We start from the raw sequence: 17917 nt of genomic DNA on the forward strand, positions 1-17917 counted from the left end.
CAGACAGACGAATAGATAGATAGATAGATAGATAGATAGATAGATAGATAGATAGATAGATAGATAGATAGATAGATAGATAGATAGATAGATAGATAGATAGATAGATAGATAGATAGATAGATAGATAGATAGATAGATAGATAGATCCGCCCAGAGACCTCTGGGTACAGTGGGTGGCATATAAATTAAACAGACAGACAGACAGACAGACAGACAGACAGACAGACAGACAGACGAATAGATAGATAGATAGATAGATAGATAGATAGATAGATAGATAGATAGATAGATAGATAGATAGATAGATAGATAGATAGATAGATAGATAGATAGATAGATAGATAGATAGATAGATAGATAGATAGATAGATAGATAGATAGATAGATAGATCCGCCCAGAGACCTCTGGGTACAGTGGGTGGCATATAAATTAAACAGACAGACAGACAGACAGACAGACAGACAGACAGACAGACGAATAGATAGATAGATAGATAGATAGATAGATAGATAGATAGATAGATAGATAGATAGATAGATAGATAGATAGATAGATAGATAGATAGATAGATAGATAGATAGATAGATAGATAGATAGATAGATAGATAGATAGATCCGCCCAGAGACCTCTGGGTACAGTGGGTGGCATATAAATTAAACAGACAGACAGACAGACAGACAGACAGACAGACAGACGAATAGATAGATAGATAGATAGATAGATAGATAGATAGATAGATAGATAGATAGATAGATAGATAGATAGATAGATAGATAGATAGATAGATAGATAGATCCGCCCAGAGACCTCTGGGTACAGTGGGTGGCATATAAATTAAACAGACAGACAGACAGACAGACAGACAGACAGACAGACAGACGAATAGATAGATAGATAGATAGATAGATAGATAGATAGATAGATAGATAGATAGATAGATAGATAGATAGATAGATAGATAGATAGATAGATAGATAGATAGATAGATAGATAGATAGATAGATAGATAGATAGATAGATAGATAGATAGATAGATAGATCCGCCCAGAGACCTCTGGGTACAGTGGGTGGCATATAAATTAAACAGACAGACAGACAGACAGACAGACAGACAGACAGACAGACGAATAGATAGATAGATAGATAGATAGATAGATAGATAGATAGATAGATAGATAGATAGATAGATAGATAGATAGATAGATAGATAGATAGATAGATAGATAGATAGATAGATAGATAGATAGATAGATCCGCCCAGAGACCTCTGGGTACAGTGGGTGGCATATAAATTAAACAGACAGACAGACAGACAGACAGACAGACAGACAGACGAATAGATAGATAGATAGATAGATAGATAGATAGATAGATAGATAGATAGATAGATAGATAGATAGATAGATAGATAGATAGATAGATAGATAGATAGATAGATCCGCCCAGAGACCTCTGGGTACAGTGGGTGGCATATAAATTAAACAGACAGACAGACAGACAGACAGACAGACAGACAGACGAATAGATAGATAGATAGATAGATAGATAGATAGATAGATAGATAGATAGATAGATAGATAGATAGATAGATAGATAGATAGATAGATAGATAGATAGATAGATTAGATAGATAGATTAGATAGATAGATGGTATCTGAGCGCAGAATAACTTCCTGTCCCAGCAGGAATGCAGGAAAAGGCCAACCCAGCCGGTATATCTGCTCTCTTCCTCTTTCACCAGGCCAAAGCCTTCTCTTCCTCCAGCCCTCCTCAGACCCCCTTGTACATCACCCCCTTGTGCAATCCTGATGTCATGAGCAAAGCATTTGAGTAGCAGAGGGAGAAACATAGTACAGTACAAGCACAGGAAAAACCATAGAACTGCAGAGCTGGAAGGGAACCTAGAGATAATGCAAAGCTGTCAAGGAGGCCCCGTGGGGGAATTGAACTCCCAACCTCTGGCCCTGCAGCCGGCTCATAATCTTTCAACAGTGGAGCTGGAAGGGGCCCCTAAGGGTCATCCAATCCATCCCCTCTCAGGGAGGCCCCGTAGGGGAATCGAACTCCCAACCTGTGGCTTCACAGCCAGAGACCCAAACCACTGAGCTCTCCTGAAGCACTCCTCTCTGTCTCTAACCCTTCATTCAAAGAAGGATGAATTTTAAATTAGTGCACCCCAGAAGAATTGAATTAAAGAACCTCTCAGTGAGGGTGAAAGAGGAGAGTGCAAAAAATGGCTTGAAGCTCAACATAAAAAAAAAAACTAAGATCATGGCCACTGGTCCCATCACCTCCTGGCAAATAGAAGGGGAAGATATGGACATAGTGACAGATTTTACTTTCTTGGGCTCCATGATCACTACAGATGGTGACAGCAGCCATGAAATTAAAAGACGCCTGCTTCTTGGGAGGACAATGATGACACACCTAGACAGCATCTTAAAAAGCAGAGACATCACCTTGCCGACAAAAGTCCGCATAGTCAAAGCTATGGTTTTTCCAGTAGCGATGTATGGAAGTGAGAGCTGGACCATAAAGAAGGCTGTCCACCAAAGAATTGATGCTTTTGAATTGTGGTGCTGGAGGAGGCTCTTGAGACAGCAAGGAGAACAAACCTATCCATCTTGCAGGAAATCAACCCTGAGTGCTCACTGGAAGGACAGATCCTGAAGCTGAGGCTCCAATACTTTGGCCATCTCATGAGAAGGGAAATTTCCCTGGAAAGGACCCTGATGTTGGGAAAGCGTGACGGCAAGAGGAGAAGGGGACGCCAGAGGACGAGAGGGTTGGACAGTGCCACCAAAGCAAGCAACATGAATTTGACCCAACTTCGGGAGGCAGTGGAAGACAAGAAGTCCATGGGGGTCACGAAGAGTCAGACACAACTTAACAACTAAACAGCAACAGCAACAAGAAGAATTGATATGTTGTCAAATCATAACCTTTAAAGATGCAGTAGTGACTGGTTTAAGCCTAGATGAATTACAGCAATAAATGGGAGAGCAATCATCATGCCATGTTCAGTATCTGCAAGTTTGTCGTTAAGTAGAAAGGGGAAAAAAGCTTCAAGGACTTCTGAGAGAAAGTTTAAATCATTATGAAGAACTAATTAAGAGAGAACTGAGTAAAACAAATTGCCATCCAGAATTTATAATTCATTATTGACTATGGATAATATGATGCGCAACATCCTTATGAGTACTGAGGACAAAAATGAAAGCAGACTGTAGCGACAGAACTTGTTATGTACTTTAGCTAAATTTCCAGTTTATCACCGTACAGAAAAATTATCCAAAAATATCATTATAACATATTGTACATATAATATCTTTCCCCTGCATTTTTATTTAAAACTTGCAGAGAAGAAGCAAGTCCACCTTCAGGAAATGCAAATTTCTATCCTCTACGGTGGAGTGGCTGTGAAATGCTAGAGTTTTCAGAAAAGTAAATGAGTAAGCCCACTTAAACTTAAAATTAAGTCCTGAGCTTCGGACAGACTTAACTTTTATTTTAAAATTTAAAAAGTGAAAGAAGTGGTGGGTAAACAAATAGGGATGCTCTGCTAAGAGCCGTAGAGTGCCCTCACTTTGTGACCTATCACTCAAAGCCCACACAATCCTTCGCTGATGACATGCGTACACGCATTCAGTCCTGTAAAGGTTCCCCTTGACAATTTCTGTCCAGTCGTGTTCGACTCTAGAGGCCGGTGCTCATCCCCGTTTCCAAGCCATAGAGCCAGTGTTTTGTCCGAAGACAATCTTCCGTGGTCACGTGGCCAGTGCGACTTAGACACGGAACGCTGTTACCTTCCCACCGAGGTGGTCCCTATTGATCTACTGGCATTTGCATGCTTTTGAACCGCTAGGTTGGCGGGAGCTGGGACAAGCGACGGGCGCTCACTCCGTCACGTGGATTCGATCTTACGACTGCTTGGTCTTCTGACCCTGCAGCACAGGCTTCTGCGGTTTAGCCCGCAGCGCCACCACGTCCCTTCAGTCCTGACAGTGGTCAAAATCCTACTGCGTAAATTTATTCTGGTGGAATCTGATGATGTTATCATCCTATTCTCCCCTCCTCTTTTCAGACTCTGAGGCTCCCTAAGGCTCTTTTTTTTTGGTCCTGGGGAAGCCTCTCAGGAAATGGGCAGGGGAGCTTTTAAGAGTTAAAAAAAATGCTGCTCGATCGCCACCAGAGGAAGCAGCTGCCAGGTGGTCGAAGGGGACCCCCCAGAACAAGGGAATGGTAAACCATCTCTGAGTATCTAGATAAAGAATGCTCAGAGATGACTTGATGGTAAACTACAGATTAGGCATCCTTCAGTCACGAGGGACGACGGTCACGTGCTCTGAATGGAGGTCTTGGAACAGCGTCTAGTGCGCTGAGAAGGCCAATACAAGAGTGACCGTCCCTTCCACACTGAAGACAAATACAGCCTGTCTCCTGTCCAGGATGACCATGAGGTCACGGAAGTGATAAGTGTATAAATCTAGAAGTTCTGCCCTTCCCCTCTAATGTACTTGGACCCGAGTGGATTTCTCTCATATCCATAACTTATATTGTCTGATCATACCTGATTGCATTTTACTATGTAATTCCATTATTCTAGAAGCCTCACTCACACACATACACACACACACCGGCAAACCTTCCTTATGAACAGACGCTCCCTGACCAGCTTGCTCGAAAAGCTTTCGTACGCCAGAAAGGCTCGTCCTTTCCAGTCCGCACCGTTACTTAGACGAACCACGGATGAAATCCGTGTACTACCGAAACGTTACTACCGTGTGCTATCCGTGAAGATCCAACTGATGAAATTCAGCGTGCTACCGAAATGCCTTGTCATGTTGCCTTGTCCCTCTGCAAGCAAAGAGCTACGGAAAACAGGAAGAAATGATCATAAAAAATCGGCCGGTGCTGGAGCAAGGGGTGCCAGCCGAGGGTTCTTGTTGTCATTAGTTCTGTTCCGAGTTGTGTCCAAGGTTGCAAATAAAACTGGGCCTTTTTTCATCTCTAAGGGGGGAGGGAGAGAGAGAGAGAAGGATGATGGCACTTGGCTTGCTCATGATGAATATTTCAACCACTTCCCCCTTCACTTGTTGCCTTCCACTTCAATGGGTCCACCGACATGAAAGCTGGAAGCTCGGAAGTGGCCGCTGAGACTCAGGAAGAAGGGGACGATTCGCATTGACGCGGCACTTCCCCTTTTTAAGCCAACGTGGGTCCCATCTCAGATGCCTCTTCCTGAGCCTGAGCAGATCCACTTCCTTGGTATCCCCACAGCACCTTCTGGGCTGCGCAGACATCAGGCAGGATAGGCTGGAACACGGGGCCGAAAGGAACAGAACGAAACTCAGCCGGGGGACGTGGAAAGGGCTGCACCTCAGAAAAAGAAACCAATGATGCACGGTTCCAAGAGGGAGGCTGCAAGGCTCAGAAACACTACGAGCCAGAAGGATCTTGGCATCATTGTAGGTCACAAAGCTGAATATGAGCCAAGAGCGTGATGTGGCTGCAAAAATGGCCAATGTTATTTTAGGGTGCATTGACAGAAGAATAGGCTTCAAATTCTGCAAGGTGTTTGTTCCCCTCTATTCAGCAACGGTAAGGCCTTCTCTTGAGTCCTCTGCCCACTTTCTGGACACTGCATTTCAAGAAGGATGCTAACAAATTGGAACAACTTCAGAGGAGGGTGACAAGGAGGATCAGAGGGCTGGAAACCAAGCCTTATCCGGAAAGGCTGGAAGAACTGGGCCTGTTTAGCCTTGAGAAAAGAAGACGGAGGAGAGATGCAATAGGACTCTTCAAATCCTTGAAAGACTGTCCTATAGGGGAGGATCATGATTTATTCTCCCTCATCCCTGAGCGCAGGACTCGTAAATAGAGATGGGGGTATTTGTATTTGTATATGAATACGAATACCACCACGCAGGTGGACATAATGAGGGTCCAGCCCCTTGGGGCCAGGCGGTCCACTCACCAATCCACCGCAGCTGCAGGGGCCGCGGAGGCGTCCAACGGCTCCGGAGAGCATAATCAGCCAGCCGCTCTTCAACCTGGCGGCGAGACTCATCCTCCCACCTCCTGCCAGGAGTGGCTCGCAGACCGCAAGCTCCGGAGCGATTGGAAGGGAGCGCGGAGCACGGAACAACAGCAGAAAGTGAATGGACCGTCCCTACCCTCGTTATGTCCACCTGTGTGTGTGTGTGGGTATTCGTATGTGAATACAAATGCCCTCATCTTGACTCGCAATAACGGGCTCAAGCTACAGGAAGCCAGTTTTGGGCTGAAGATCAAGAACAACGTCTTAACCATTAGATCAGCATGACACTAGAACCCAGAACCTCAGGAAGTGGTGAATGCCCCAACATGGGAGGCGGCCAAGAGGGAATTGGGCCACCAGATCTGCTTTGATCTGGATCTTCCTGCCTTGAGCAAGGGGTTAGACCCAATGGCCTTAGAGGCCTCTTCCAACTCCATGATTCTACGATTCTATGGGATGTCACCTTAGCAGATGAGCGCATGCCGGTGCTCCAGTCTCTTCCCCTGACTGCCAGCTGCCTTATCTGTGCAGATCCGACGGCCGGAGGTCTTTGCTTCTCTTGGGAAAAAGCAGACAATGTCCATCGCCCCCTCCTTTTCTTCCCTTCTCCTACCCCAGAACCTCCCAGAAAAAGCATAACCCCACACCGTCTCTCTTTGGTCTTTGTGCTCATGGGGGTTAGAGACCCTAGGCTACGTGCCCAGTTTCTTTTGCTATGGAACTTAGGGAGCCTATCCAGTTGGGGGGGGTTTGCAGTTGCTAGAGGGTCCCCCATTCAGGGAACAAGAAGACCTTGGCCTCCAGCAAATCCGGGCTGCATCAGATGGCCTGCCGCCCGCCCCCGCCCCCCGCTTTGCAACCGTAGAATGCCACCAAGGTCGCCCTGCGCCGTGTTCCAGATGATGTTTGTTCCCCATCCTCCTAATAAGCTTCACCGTAACATCAGGACATGGACGAAGTTGACTTTGACAGGATGGAGGTTTGGAAAGAACGGACGCAGCGCGCGGGGGCGGGAAGGGCCGGATGTCCTCTGCGCCGTGTTCTTTTGGAGCGAGCGTTGGAGTCCATTGGATCCACTCCTAAGCTGTCCTCCTCTCTCGGTTGGCTCCCGGCTCAGACCTTGCCAAGCGCCCCTGGATCAACAGCCACCCTGTCCCGCCCGGAGTTGGAAGTGATCAGGGTGAGCCTTGAACACTTCTGTTATGAAGATAATGAGCTTTTCAAGAAAATTAGATCAGTGTCAGGCGTGTCCCCGGGAAAGGCACACACTTGAGAGGCCTGCTGGCCCTAAAGAAGATGAACGGAGCCAGGATTACATCTGTTTATCATGCAGATGCTGTCGATGGGACCGGAGGTGGCTCCCCTCTTTGAAGGTGACAGCTAGAGCCATCGCTCGGAGTGGGAACTGGCAGGGACCGAACATCCCTTCCGGACAATGATTTCTTGAGCAGGGGGTGAGTCAGAGGATGGCCCTGGCTTCCGCTCCGTCTTCTGGGTCCAATACAGGAACCTGGATGGATTCATCTGGGTTTGCAGTGTGCAAATTAAGTGGCCATTTGGCAAGCGAGGCCAAGACGACTGCCACCAAGGAGTGTGATGGGTTTTTATTAGAACCTCCTGCTAAGAATGTAAAAGATGCTCTCTCTGCCAGGCATGGAAGCTGAAACTTTGAACCTCGGGCGGTGATTCGAGGAGAACTTTGACCCTCCGGGAGAAGAGGAACTTAGAGTAACTTAGGAATCAAGAGGTCTCTGGACTACTGGTTAATGGTCTTTCTCAGTGCCATCTCCAAAGTCACGTGATCTCACCGCACAAGGACTTTTGGAGAGAAAAAGGAATCCGGTAGGTTTAAAGTTGCATCAAAAATTGTGACGTAGAAGATCTCCATTTTGGAGAGAAGGGTTGTCTTCCCTGCTGACAATTCCTTCAAGTAAGCCAGAGGTTTAATGCGAAATCTACCGTGAATTCATATGTGGAACTGACCCCTATAAATTCCATGTCAATTGTGTATGAATGACGGTGATACTCGGGGCCATGGGCAATTTAAAAAGATGTTTTAGTCAAATTCAAATTTCAAGGAACACCAACTTAACCAGCTTAGACATCCACCTGGCAGATCTTCCTTGCTTTGAATTCCTGTCTTGAGCAGGGGGTTGGACTCAACGGTCTTAGAGGAGCCTCCCAACAGCCTGATTCTATGATTCTAAGCCCTACATTTCCCCTGGCCAAGTTTGGCCAACGGGATTTCCGTGGGTGAACCCCAAAAGCAACAGGCCGCTTGGAGTTGTCTACCAGTTCAGAGGTGACACCGTTGCGTCTTCCCTCCCCACACCCAAGCTTTTAAAAATGCTCTGGACCTGTTTGGCTTCAGTCCTCAGCTCACCGGGGCTTTATCTCTACAATTCCCCATCACAGGAAGGAAAAAGCCGACATCAACTGGAGGATGAAACAACCCAGAGCTTTCCAAACAAAATATCCTTATTATCCTCATCATGATGCGCTCAAGGCAACAGGAACGGGATCGCTAACGAGCTCAAATCGGATGCAGCAATCGAAGAAGAAGGGAAATACTTGGGACAAGATCAGTCTGGGGAGAGGCAACGAGAGGGCGAGCAGCCGGCGGAGTGAACCAGCGCTGCCGGATGTGGAAGGAGCATCTGTTTGCACAACCCACTCCGGAGGCTCATGTACAGAATCAAGGGTAATGAGACACATAATGCATTCGTGCCGCAGGGAACTCCACACGGCTGAAGAAGGAGAAGGCGAGGAAAAGAAAGAGCAAACATCAGTCAGAGCTCCTCCTTACCCTCTTCCATCTTGCTGCAGCAGAGAAAAGCTTTTGGGGAAAACAGTGTAATATTTAAGTGGGCTTACATAGCTGGTGGGAAGCAGGCTGAGAAGGGCGGGGAGGAAAAGGGGAGGTGGGACGAAGGGGTGAAACTAGGGCTTGGCATACCACGTGGCCGGAGGGACCTCGGGGTGCTCGACCTGAGACTCTAGCTCACCATGGACTTATTTTCCAGCTTCCAGCTTCAGGCGCCGCGTTCCAGTCCTGCTCCGTAAAATGAGAGCTGCCAACCGGGTTGCCATCACTTGGCTGGAGGCGTCTCGTTGGAGCAGCGGCACCGATCCTTGGGGGTTGAGAGTTCACAGAACCCTAGAACCATAGGATTGGAAGAGGCCTCTCGGGGGGGGGGGTGTTGGTAAACCTCACCCTGTTGGGATGTTGGCAGGGGGCGTGTGAGAAGGGGTTGCCCGGCTCCCTGGTTGGCCAAGGGCAAGGGGCAAAGATGTTAAAGGGTGTTCAGGAGAAGGGAGTAAGTTGCACAGGGTGTGTGCATGGGGGAAAAGGATGTAAACCTTTTGGGGATAAATGCTAGCTGTGACAAACAAAGACTCCTGATTGCCCCCCCCCCCCCGAGGTCTATAAAGTTCTGTAGGGCTCTATAAAGTTCAGGTATCAGACTCCACTACTTTCCAGGAGCGATGTCTGGAAGTGAGAGATGGTCCATAAAGAAGGCTGACCACCGAAGAATGGGTACTTTTGAGTTGTGGTGCTGGAGGAGGCTCTTGAGAGTCCCCTGGACTGCAAGGAGAACAAACCTATCCGTTTTGAAGGAAATCAACCCCGAGTGCTCCCTGGAAGGACAGATCCTGAAGCTGAGGCTCCAATACTTTGGCCATCTCGTGAGGAGAGAAGACTCCCTGGAAAAGACCTTGATGTTGGGAAAGAGTGAAGGCAAGAGAAGAACAGGATGAGAGAGGACGAGATGGCTGGACAGGGTCACCGAAGCGACCAACATGAATTTGACCCGACTCTGGGAGGCAGTGGAAGACAGGAGGGCCTGGCGTGCTCTGGTCCATAAAGGGGTCACGAAGAGTCGGACACGACTAAACGACAAATCAGACTTCCTGAGCTGCCACCAAACCCTCTCCCACCCTTGGATTCTTTTATGATGGAAGGAGGAACACCACAACCTCTCCTCTCTCTCTTTTGGAGTTGGCAGCAACAACACACTGCCATCCTAAACGCATCCACTAAAGGAATAAGGCCGACGGAGACAGCGTGACCTCATTCGGAGTAAATACGTACAGGAAGGGGACCGTGCTAAAAAGGTCGAAGCCCCAAGGCTGCTCAGCCGACGTTCGCCTCTCCCGCTGTCCCCTTCAGGTCCGTTTTCTTCCTGGCACGACTCTTCAGCATGACGCCTGAGTTGCCAAAGCTTGTCGAGCAGAAGGAAGATGCCAAACCGATGAGAATGCATCACATTCTGTTTTCTTTATTTTTTAAAGGGATTTCTGACTGTGTCAGAGCAGCCATATTCAGAAGCCTCATGGTGGAGTTTAAAAGTGCAGGACTTGTGGATGCAATTCTTTGCACTAGAATGTCAATCTCCCTGGAAGTTTGGGTTTTTTTAAAAAAGCCACATGATTTTTCCTTTTTGGTTGGGTGTAGTTTGAAGGCTGGGAAGGGGGGAATATCCTTTGGATTTCACTCTTGGCCACTCGGAATGCAAACGTACTCCCAGCTTCCAATGTTGCTGTCTTTCCCAGGACCAGCAGCTTTTCTCTCCCCGCTCTACCCCATTTTCTAGCACATCGCAAACCTTTCTTCTTCCACCCCCCCCCATGCTGAAATTTGCAGCTACTGGCCAGAAACCTATGGGTGTTTGTGACGGTGTGTGCCACTTGTCGCGCCACCTCGCAAGCCAACGGATGAGATGCTGGGGTTGAACTCTATGGCACAACGGGGGGGGGGGGGGTAGGGCCAGGATGCCCCAGCACCTCACGGTTCATGAGTAAAGTAACTTTGGTAATTCCTGAAAAAGCTTACACAGGGGCCAAGCAGATTCTGGCCATTTGGGGGCATATTTACATCTTGGAATTATTGCACCCTGGTAAGTTTTGAACTGTGGCGCTGGAGAAGGCTCTTGAGAGTCCCCTGGACTGCAAGGAGATCAAACCTATCCATTCTGAAGGAAATCAACCTTGAGTGCTCACTGGAAGGACAGATCCTGAAGCTGAGGCCCCAATCCTTTGGCCATCTCATGAGAAGAGGAGACTCCCTGGAAAAGACCCTGATGTTGGGAAAGTGTGAAGGCAAGAGGAGAATAATGGGGACGACAGAGAACGAGATGGTTGGACAGGGTCACGGAAGCAACCAACATGACTTTAATCCAACTCCAGGAGGCAGTGGAAGATAGGAGGGCCTGGTGTGCTCTGGTCCATAAAGGGGTCATGAAGAGTCGGACATGACTTAATGATTTAACCGCAACAACAACAACAATACTTGCCTTTAAGAGATTTGGTTGGGAGGGACCTTTGTGGACTGGGGTAACTGTCAATCACTCCAGCAGCAACCAATTGTTCCCTCTCTGCCTCAGATGTTCGAAGAGAGCCCCGCCTCTCCACTGAAGAGTTCTTTCCCCTGTTCTTAGTCAGAAAGTCTGCGGTCAGTCAGAGTCAGTCACATAGCTTGCAGCTAGGAACTAGTCAAACTCTGTTCATGTAAGCAGTCATTATTTTTCTACAGAAGGTTGTTTATTTTGATCCCTGCAGAACTGTGAGTAGATGGAACATTTTATTCTTTCTCTCATTAATGTCGCCAAGTGAATCATTGAGACAGTAAGTGCTAGTTGAGGAGAACTAAGTAGAAAAGCGTGGTCTACTCTGGGTGACTTGAAGCTAATTCTATTCTGCAGGACCCTGAAATTTTTACACTGTGTAGCCAGATGTTGTTGTTTTTTTTTAAGCCACAACATTTCCACACTCTGCAAGAACTTATTCCAAATGTCTCCATTTATTTAGCTAACGAACACATTTATTTATGCATTCCCATTCTTTGACTAAACCATGTTTGTGGGGTTTCTCCCCCCCTCAACCACACACATTATTAGGGTCTTTTAAAGCACGCACATCCATATTCTGTCCATTGGTGTCTCTGAAGCAGTCTTTAAGGCTTGAATTCTCCAAGTGTGTTGTGGTTTTTTTTTGCAGTGTCTCTTGGGAAGACCAGAAATGTGACTTTCATCAAGACCTCAGGACTAAGCGAAACTCCTGGCTCCCTCACTCCTGAGGGGAAGGACGTGGGCTGCTTCTCTTCAGAGGTTTTATCGGACCGCTCAGCTCAGCCCCAGTTTGAAGGTGGCGAAAAGGGTTCCCTCTTCTCTGGCCCCGGAGGAGAAGACGTTCCTTTTGGCTCAAGGGAAGAAGCAGCCGCCCTGCAGTGTAGTTGATGCTCCAGTAGGTTTCTGACGAGAGCAGAATCTGTCCAGGATCTATTTCTGGGGCCCCCATCTGTCTTCCAGAATCGCATCCTGCCAAGTCGATTGAACAACGGGATGGACAAAATGCAGCAGAAGCTGCCCAAGGAGAAGCAGATTGCCCCAGATGTGCCACGCTAGGATCCGAGGATCAAAGCTCCAGGATTACACCCATTTGACCCCTTCTCAGGTCCCAGAGGGATCCCGGCTTAGCATCCCAGCAAAGGGACAATGGGGTGGGGTGGCAGCTGTTTGGCCTCCCCTCTTCACCTCCATGGTGCCACCAGGAAGTGACCAAAAAAAAAAAATCAAATTTACAATGGGAGGGAGGACATAACGTGGCCGCAGAGCTGAGCCCCTGCCGGCTGGGGCAATCGGGGAGTTACATGCCGAAAATTCACTTGATCAGGTTCTGCAGGCGGTTGGAAGCCAGAAAGTTGAAGCCGGCTTGACCGAGGCATGGAGGTCACAATGCGTGCCATCGTCTTGTGCCATCACCCCTGAAGCCAGTTGCCAGCCCTGTCAGATGTCTTGTGGCACCTGCTTGTTGTAGGATGGCACTCTGTGCATGCCTCAGAACTGTGCAGCCTTCTACGCTACTCAACGAGTATCAGGAAGAATAGTATCGCTTTCTTATTTTTGGTTTCCCCCTTTGACTTCCATAAACTCATTTCGCAGTGGGTTTTGCCCTAATATATATATTAAAGTAGGTCGAACTTAAGGTGCTCCAAGATTCCCTGTTTCTCTTGTGTTAACCCCAGAACAACACCGTTTCTCGTGGATTATCACTGATTGCCAAGCAAGTTATAAACAGATTCCTTTTTCCCCAGCACCATGGTACGGAACCAGAGTTGGAGAAATGAAGACGAGGTCTGAAAACCTATCCGTTCAACTTGGAGCCATAGGTTTTGGGTGACTGGGAGAAGTTGACGGCAGGTGCATTTTCTTTGAACTTTTTAGCTGGTTTTGGGCCGTTGGTTGATTCCTTTTGAGCACCGCTCGTTTGGTAGATCACGTACAAAGGTCCTGTGAGGCCCGAGTGTGGCCGTGCGAGCTAATATACATCACTCTGACCCCTTTGTGCAGCAGGCAAATAGTTACGGACTCCGATGCCTCGCCAGAGAGCAACAGAGACAGCAAGAGGAATGACATGCTGCGGACACTGGAAAGCCCATTTCCAAAGACGAGACTTCCTTTCTCCTCCGAGTCACTTAATCTTCCTAGTTAAAGTCCTGAGCTTAAAAGATTTCCGAACAAATGAGAGACGCACGGAGACTCCGCACGCGTGTGGGGAGAATACTCATTAACTAATTGCCACTGCCTTCCAGCTGACTGGGTCCGGGGGGCTTTCGGTTCTTGCCAAGAGCAGTTCTTGTGATCTGCATTTCTTATGAAGCAGATTATCATAATGTACAGTCTATACCATACGTCCGCTTAGGAAAATTCTCTTTCAGGTGACAGCTCCCAGACACTCACGCTGGGGGAACGCGGAAGGCAGCAGGAAAAGAGGGAGACCCAAATGTGAGACGGGTGGACTCCCCGAAGGAAGCCATGGGCTCAGCAGGGCTGCTGGACACAGAATCGCTCATTCATAGGGTCAGTATTAATCGGAGGCGACTTGATGGATAAGGAACAACACAGACCATAAACCCTGAGTCCTGCATGCCTCAGGAAAGAGCCTCAACCCTGAGGCCGGTATTAAAGCTGAGCCTACCTCTTGGAGAGTAGACGGGAAGGTGGTCTCTTGCAGGTAGAATTCCGGCACGCACTGGAAGGTGACGGTCAGGAGGATCCCTAAGCAGCCCAGGTGGACGCAGGCGGCTTGGTAGAGGTCGGGGTTCACAGACTTGGAGCATTCCAAGATTTCCCCCGAAGCGGTCAAGAGGGTCAAGGAGACAACCTGCCGTGGGGAAAAAAGGGTGGAAAGGGAGACCCCGTTTTAGGCTGGCCATTCGTCAACCCCTTCCGTTCTCTGCTTCCATTTCCTGAGCTGGCGCTCAGCTTATGAAACCTTCTTTGTTTTGGACTACAGCTCCCAGAACCCACTGGGGTGGTGGATTGCGGGAGTTGTAGTCCAAACCGTTATTGTCCCCAACCTTTAAATCTTTACACCCCAGCCCAATGCCTTGAATCCATTGGGTTTTCTCTCTGTGTGGGTTACTTTTTTTTCAATGCATGGAAAAGTTCCTTTTGGGCTGTAACTCTCAGAGCCTCTCAGTGGCCATGCTGCTGGAGTATTCTGGAAATTATCGTTTTTAACAAATGGACTTTCCCCAGCACATAGATATCCAGCGGCATATGGACAGACGCTGTCCTTCAAACAGGGGACCAGATTCTGCTCTGCTCAATTCCCCTGTAGGGAAAACAACAAAGAGCCCCATGGCACTTAAAAACAGGCACACTGATTGTCGCACGAACTTCACCAGATGCGTGGAAGACCATCCAGAGACACACGGCTGGAGCGGGGATGCAGAGATGGACAGAGGGACACTCAGTGTAGAAAAGATAGCAATAGTAGCTAGATAATCCACGACCATACCTGAGATACTATACAGTAGGAACCCTGTATCTGCGGGGGATCAGTATGAACCCGCCCTGTGAATGCTGAAAAATGCAGATAATAGCAAACATTATTTTTAATAGCGAACACTATATTTAGCATGGTCTCTGCCTCCATCTAGTGGGCAGTTCTGGTAATGACAACATGGAAATATACTATTTCTCTAGCTGCAAAGGCTATACATAACATTGGCCCCTGGCTCCTTCTAGTGGCCAGTTGTGTTAGCTTCATCGTTAGAAATATATATTCGTAGGATTAAAAAAATGTCTTTAATGTTTTCAGATTGTGGATTAGCGAATCTGGATACTGATCACGCAGATAAAGGGCTAGCAAAAAAGCTGGGAAAGGTGCAAGAAAGAGGAAATAAAGAACTGGAGAAAGGTTCAAATCTTGGAGAATGTTAGGAGAGACATGATACAGCCGCATCTATTTATTCAGGGAATGGAGAAAGCTCAAATACACAGGGCCTTTGTGCTTCTTTCCTTGTATAAGAACTGAAAATGAAAACTATTTGCCTCAGTGGGCAAAAGGAGTCACCAGAGACGATCTGAGGCTATTAATTTGAAGATGCATTTAAACCACAGCTGATAAACAGGGCACAAGACACAATGAAGCCACTGTGATAAAAGAAACTGAAGGAAAATCATTGAATTTCTAATAATATACAACCCCCTGGGGTCCTCCCTTAGAGCTGAATAGTGATATTATAGAGGACAAATAAAGAGAGCAATGTTTCCCCATTGTGCGTATCGTTAACCCATGGAACTGACTGCCACAGGATGTATTGAGGGTTGCTAACCTGGATGACTACAAAAGGGGGTTTCCATTCATGACCCCCGAGAGGCACCAGAATCTGCCAGCTGGAATGGCTTTGAAAGGGGACCCACTGAACCTGTCCACGGGCAGACAGGAAGGCGATCAATGGCTCCTGGTGAATTCTGTGATCTCCGTTCTCAGAAGCCGGTGTGTCTTTGGCTACCAGTTCGTTGGGAACCCAGGGAGGAGGACGGTGGTTGTAGTCAGTAGGTTACAACTTCCCTCTCTGTATTTGGGTTCGAGGTGGTGGGCTTCTGACCGGCACTTGGTTGGCAGAACTTATCAAGCACCGAATGTTGGAATTGGTGGGTCTTCCTCCCTTCAGAACCAGCCCCCCTTTGGGTCACCGCAAATATTTTTGGAAAACGACAATGATCCTTAAGTGAGGAAATGAAGACTAGACGCCCTTCCAGAAGCCCGCAAAGAGGTTTACTCCCCTCCCCCTGGATCCCTTCCCAGCAGCAATCTGCAGACCTGGGGGATATTACCCTAATTCACGCCCTCTTAGGGGGTTCAGTGAATGCCCCCATCTTCCTGTGGCCGCCACCCAGAGGCTAAACGATGCTAAGAAGGCAGAACGTTGAGCCTTCCTTCAGTTAAGGCCGGGGACTCCGACTCCGAAGGGCAAGGAATCCTCTCCAGGTTTTAGCCTCACCTGTGCAATGGCAATGCCAAAGGGATGCAAGGCCTTAAGGTTCGGACTACAGCCCAGAGTGGATTGAACTGCCCCCGCCTCCTCAAAGCGGAGCCCCTCTCCTCCGCTGGGTTGTTCCAGATCTGCATTTAAAAGAACGGCATGTCCTCCTGGGGGCTCCTCACAAATCTTTCTCCAGCAGGCGACTCTCGTGAGCTGCTTTTCAGAGACCAGCCAGCCTCTGCAAAGACCTTCCCCCCCCTGTCCGCTTCCCCTCGCTTTTCCGGCCCCCTTGCCGGCCTGTCTGCCAATTAGTTTCTGGCGACGGCAACGGGGGGGGGGTGTAGATTCAAGGGTGAAACAACCTGTCAGTGTGACTGAGTCCCTCTTTAGCCACGATACTGCTAGCTGTGGGATTTCTTTTCCCCCCTCCTCCTAGCTGGAAGAGGGGAAAGCAAAACAAAGAGCCCCAGAGGCCTCAAGCAAAGTGCTGCTGGTACGGCCGGGCTTTTTCTCCATGTAGGTAATTTTCTGAGGTCAAAGAAGTCCAGAGGAGAAGACACGCTCCGGGGAAATCACTCAGAAGGGAAGCCATGGAAGGCGGCTTGCCGAACCCCTCTGCCTTGTTTCGCAGCTGACGCCCTGCCATTTCTCCCTGCGGTTCTTTGCAACTCTGCTCCAAGAGCAGATGCATCTTCCCCTCCCTGCTTTGAGAAAAGGGAAGCCACTGACAGGACCCCATGTTTCTGCTTCCTGCAGGGATCTGTTGATCTCGGAAGCTTGCTGATTGTTCTGCATAGACTGAAAACCCAAACAAAAGCATTGTGGGTCTTTTCAGAGTCTCACGTTCATTTTAGCTTGGCTGATTGTGTGGATTCCAGTTCTCCAGACACAGCAGAATACTTTTTTTTTTTTTAGTTTTAAAGTTGCCACAGAGCTCTTGGTTTTCATACGTTTTTGTCTGCGTCCTCTAGCGGAAATGGGTGGCTACCGGACGGAAAACTTAAAAGCTCCCATACATGCTTGCCAAAGGTTTCAGCATCCTCCCTCTTGACTTTGCCACTTAGAACTCTGGTCACCACACTTGAAGAAGGATGCTGACGAACTGGAACAATTTGCAACCAGGAGGATCTGGGGGCTGGAAACCAAGGCCTATAAGGAGGAAAGGCTGAAAGAACTGGGCATGTTTTGCCTTGAGAAAAGAAGACGGAGGGGGTGATAGGAGAGCACTTTTCAAATATTTGAAAGGCTGTCCTCCAGAGGAGGGTCAAGATCTGCTCTCCATCATCCCAGAGTGCTGGAGGCGCAACAATGGGCTCAAGCTACAAGAAGCCGGATTTAGGCTGAAGATCAGGAAAAACTTCCTGTTTGAGCAGTACAGCAATGGAAGGTTATTGCTCCAAAAGTGGAGGCAATTCAAGAAAAACTTAGATCATTCCCCGGCAGATCTGCTTTGATTGTATTCCTGCCCTGAGCAGGGGGTTGGACTGGATGGCCTTATAGGACCCTTCCAATTCAATTATTCTATGGTTCTATAACTCACCACTTAGAAATGATAAAAGGAATGGCATAAAATCGTATTCAAATGATTCTTATAAT

At 48.0% G+C, this 17917-nt stretch overlaps 1 protein-coding gene across 1 annotated transcript in view; it reads right to left on the reverse strand.

The window, feature by feature from the left end:
- The window catches only part of LOC110089492 (L-gulonolactone oxidase), a 52813-nt gene that overhangs the window by 15887 nt on the left and 19009 nt on the right, over positions 1–17917 (reverse strand). Inside the window, exon 6 of the mRNA XM_072986088.2 lies at positions 14023–14208. Within this exon, the coding sequence (XP_072842189.2) occupies positions 14023–14208 (186 nt within the window). The remainder of the gene's footprint in view (positions 1–14022; positions 14209–17917) is intronic.

Source organism: Pogona vitticeps, chromosome 1 (assembly GCF_051106095.1).
Source record: "Pogona vitticeps strain Pit_001003342236 chromosome 1, PviZW2.1, whole genome shotgun sequence".
NCBI classification, from domain to species: domain Eukaryota; kingdom Metazoa; phylum Chordata; class Lepidosauria; order Squamata; family Agamidae; genus Pogona; species Pogona vitticeps.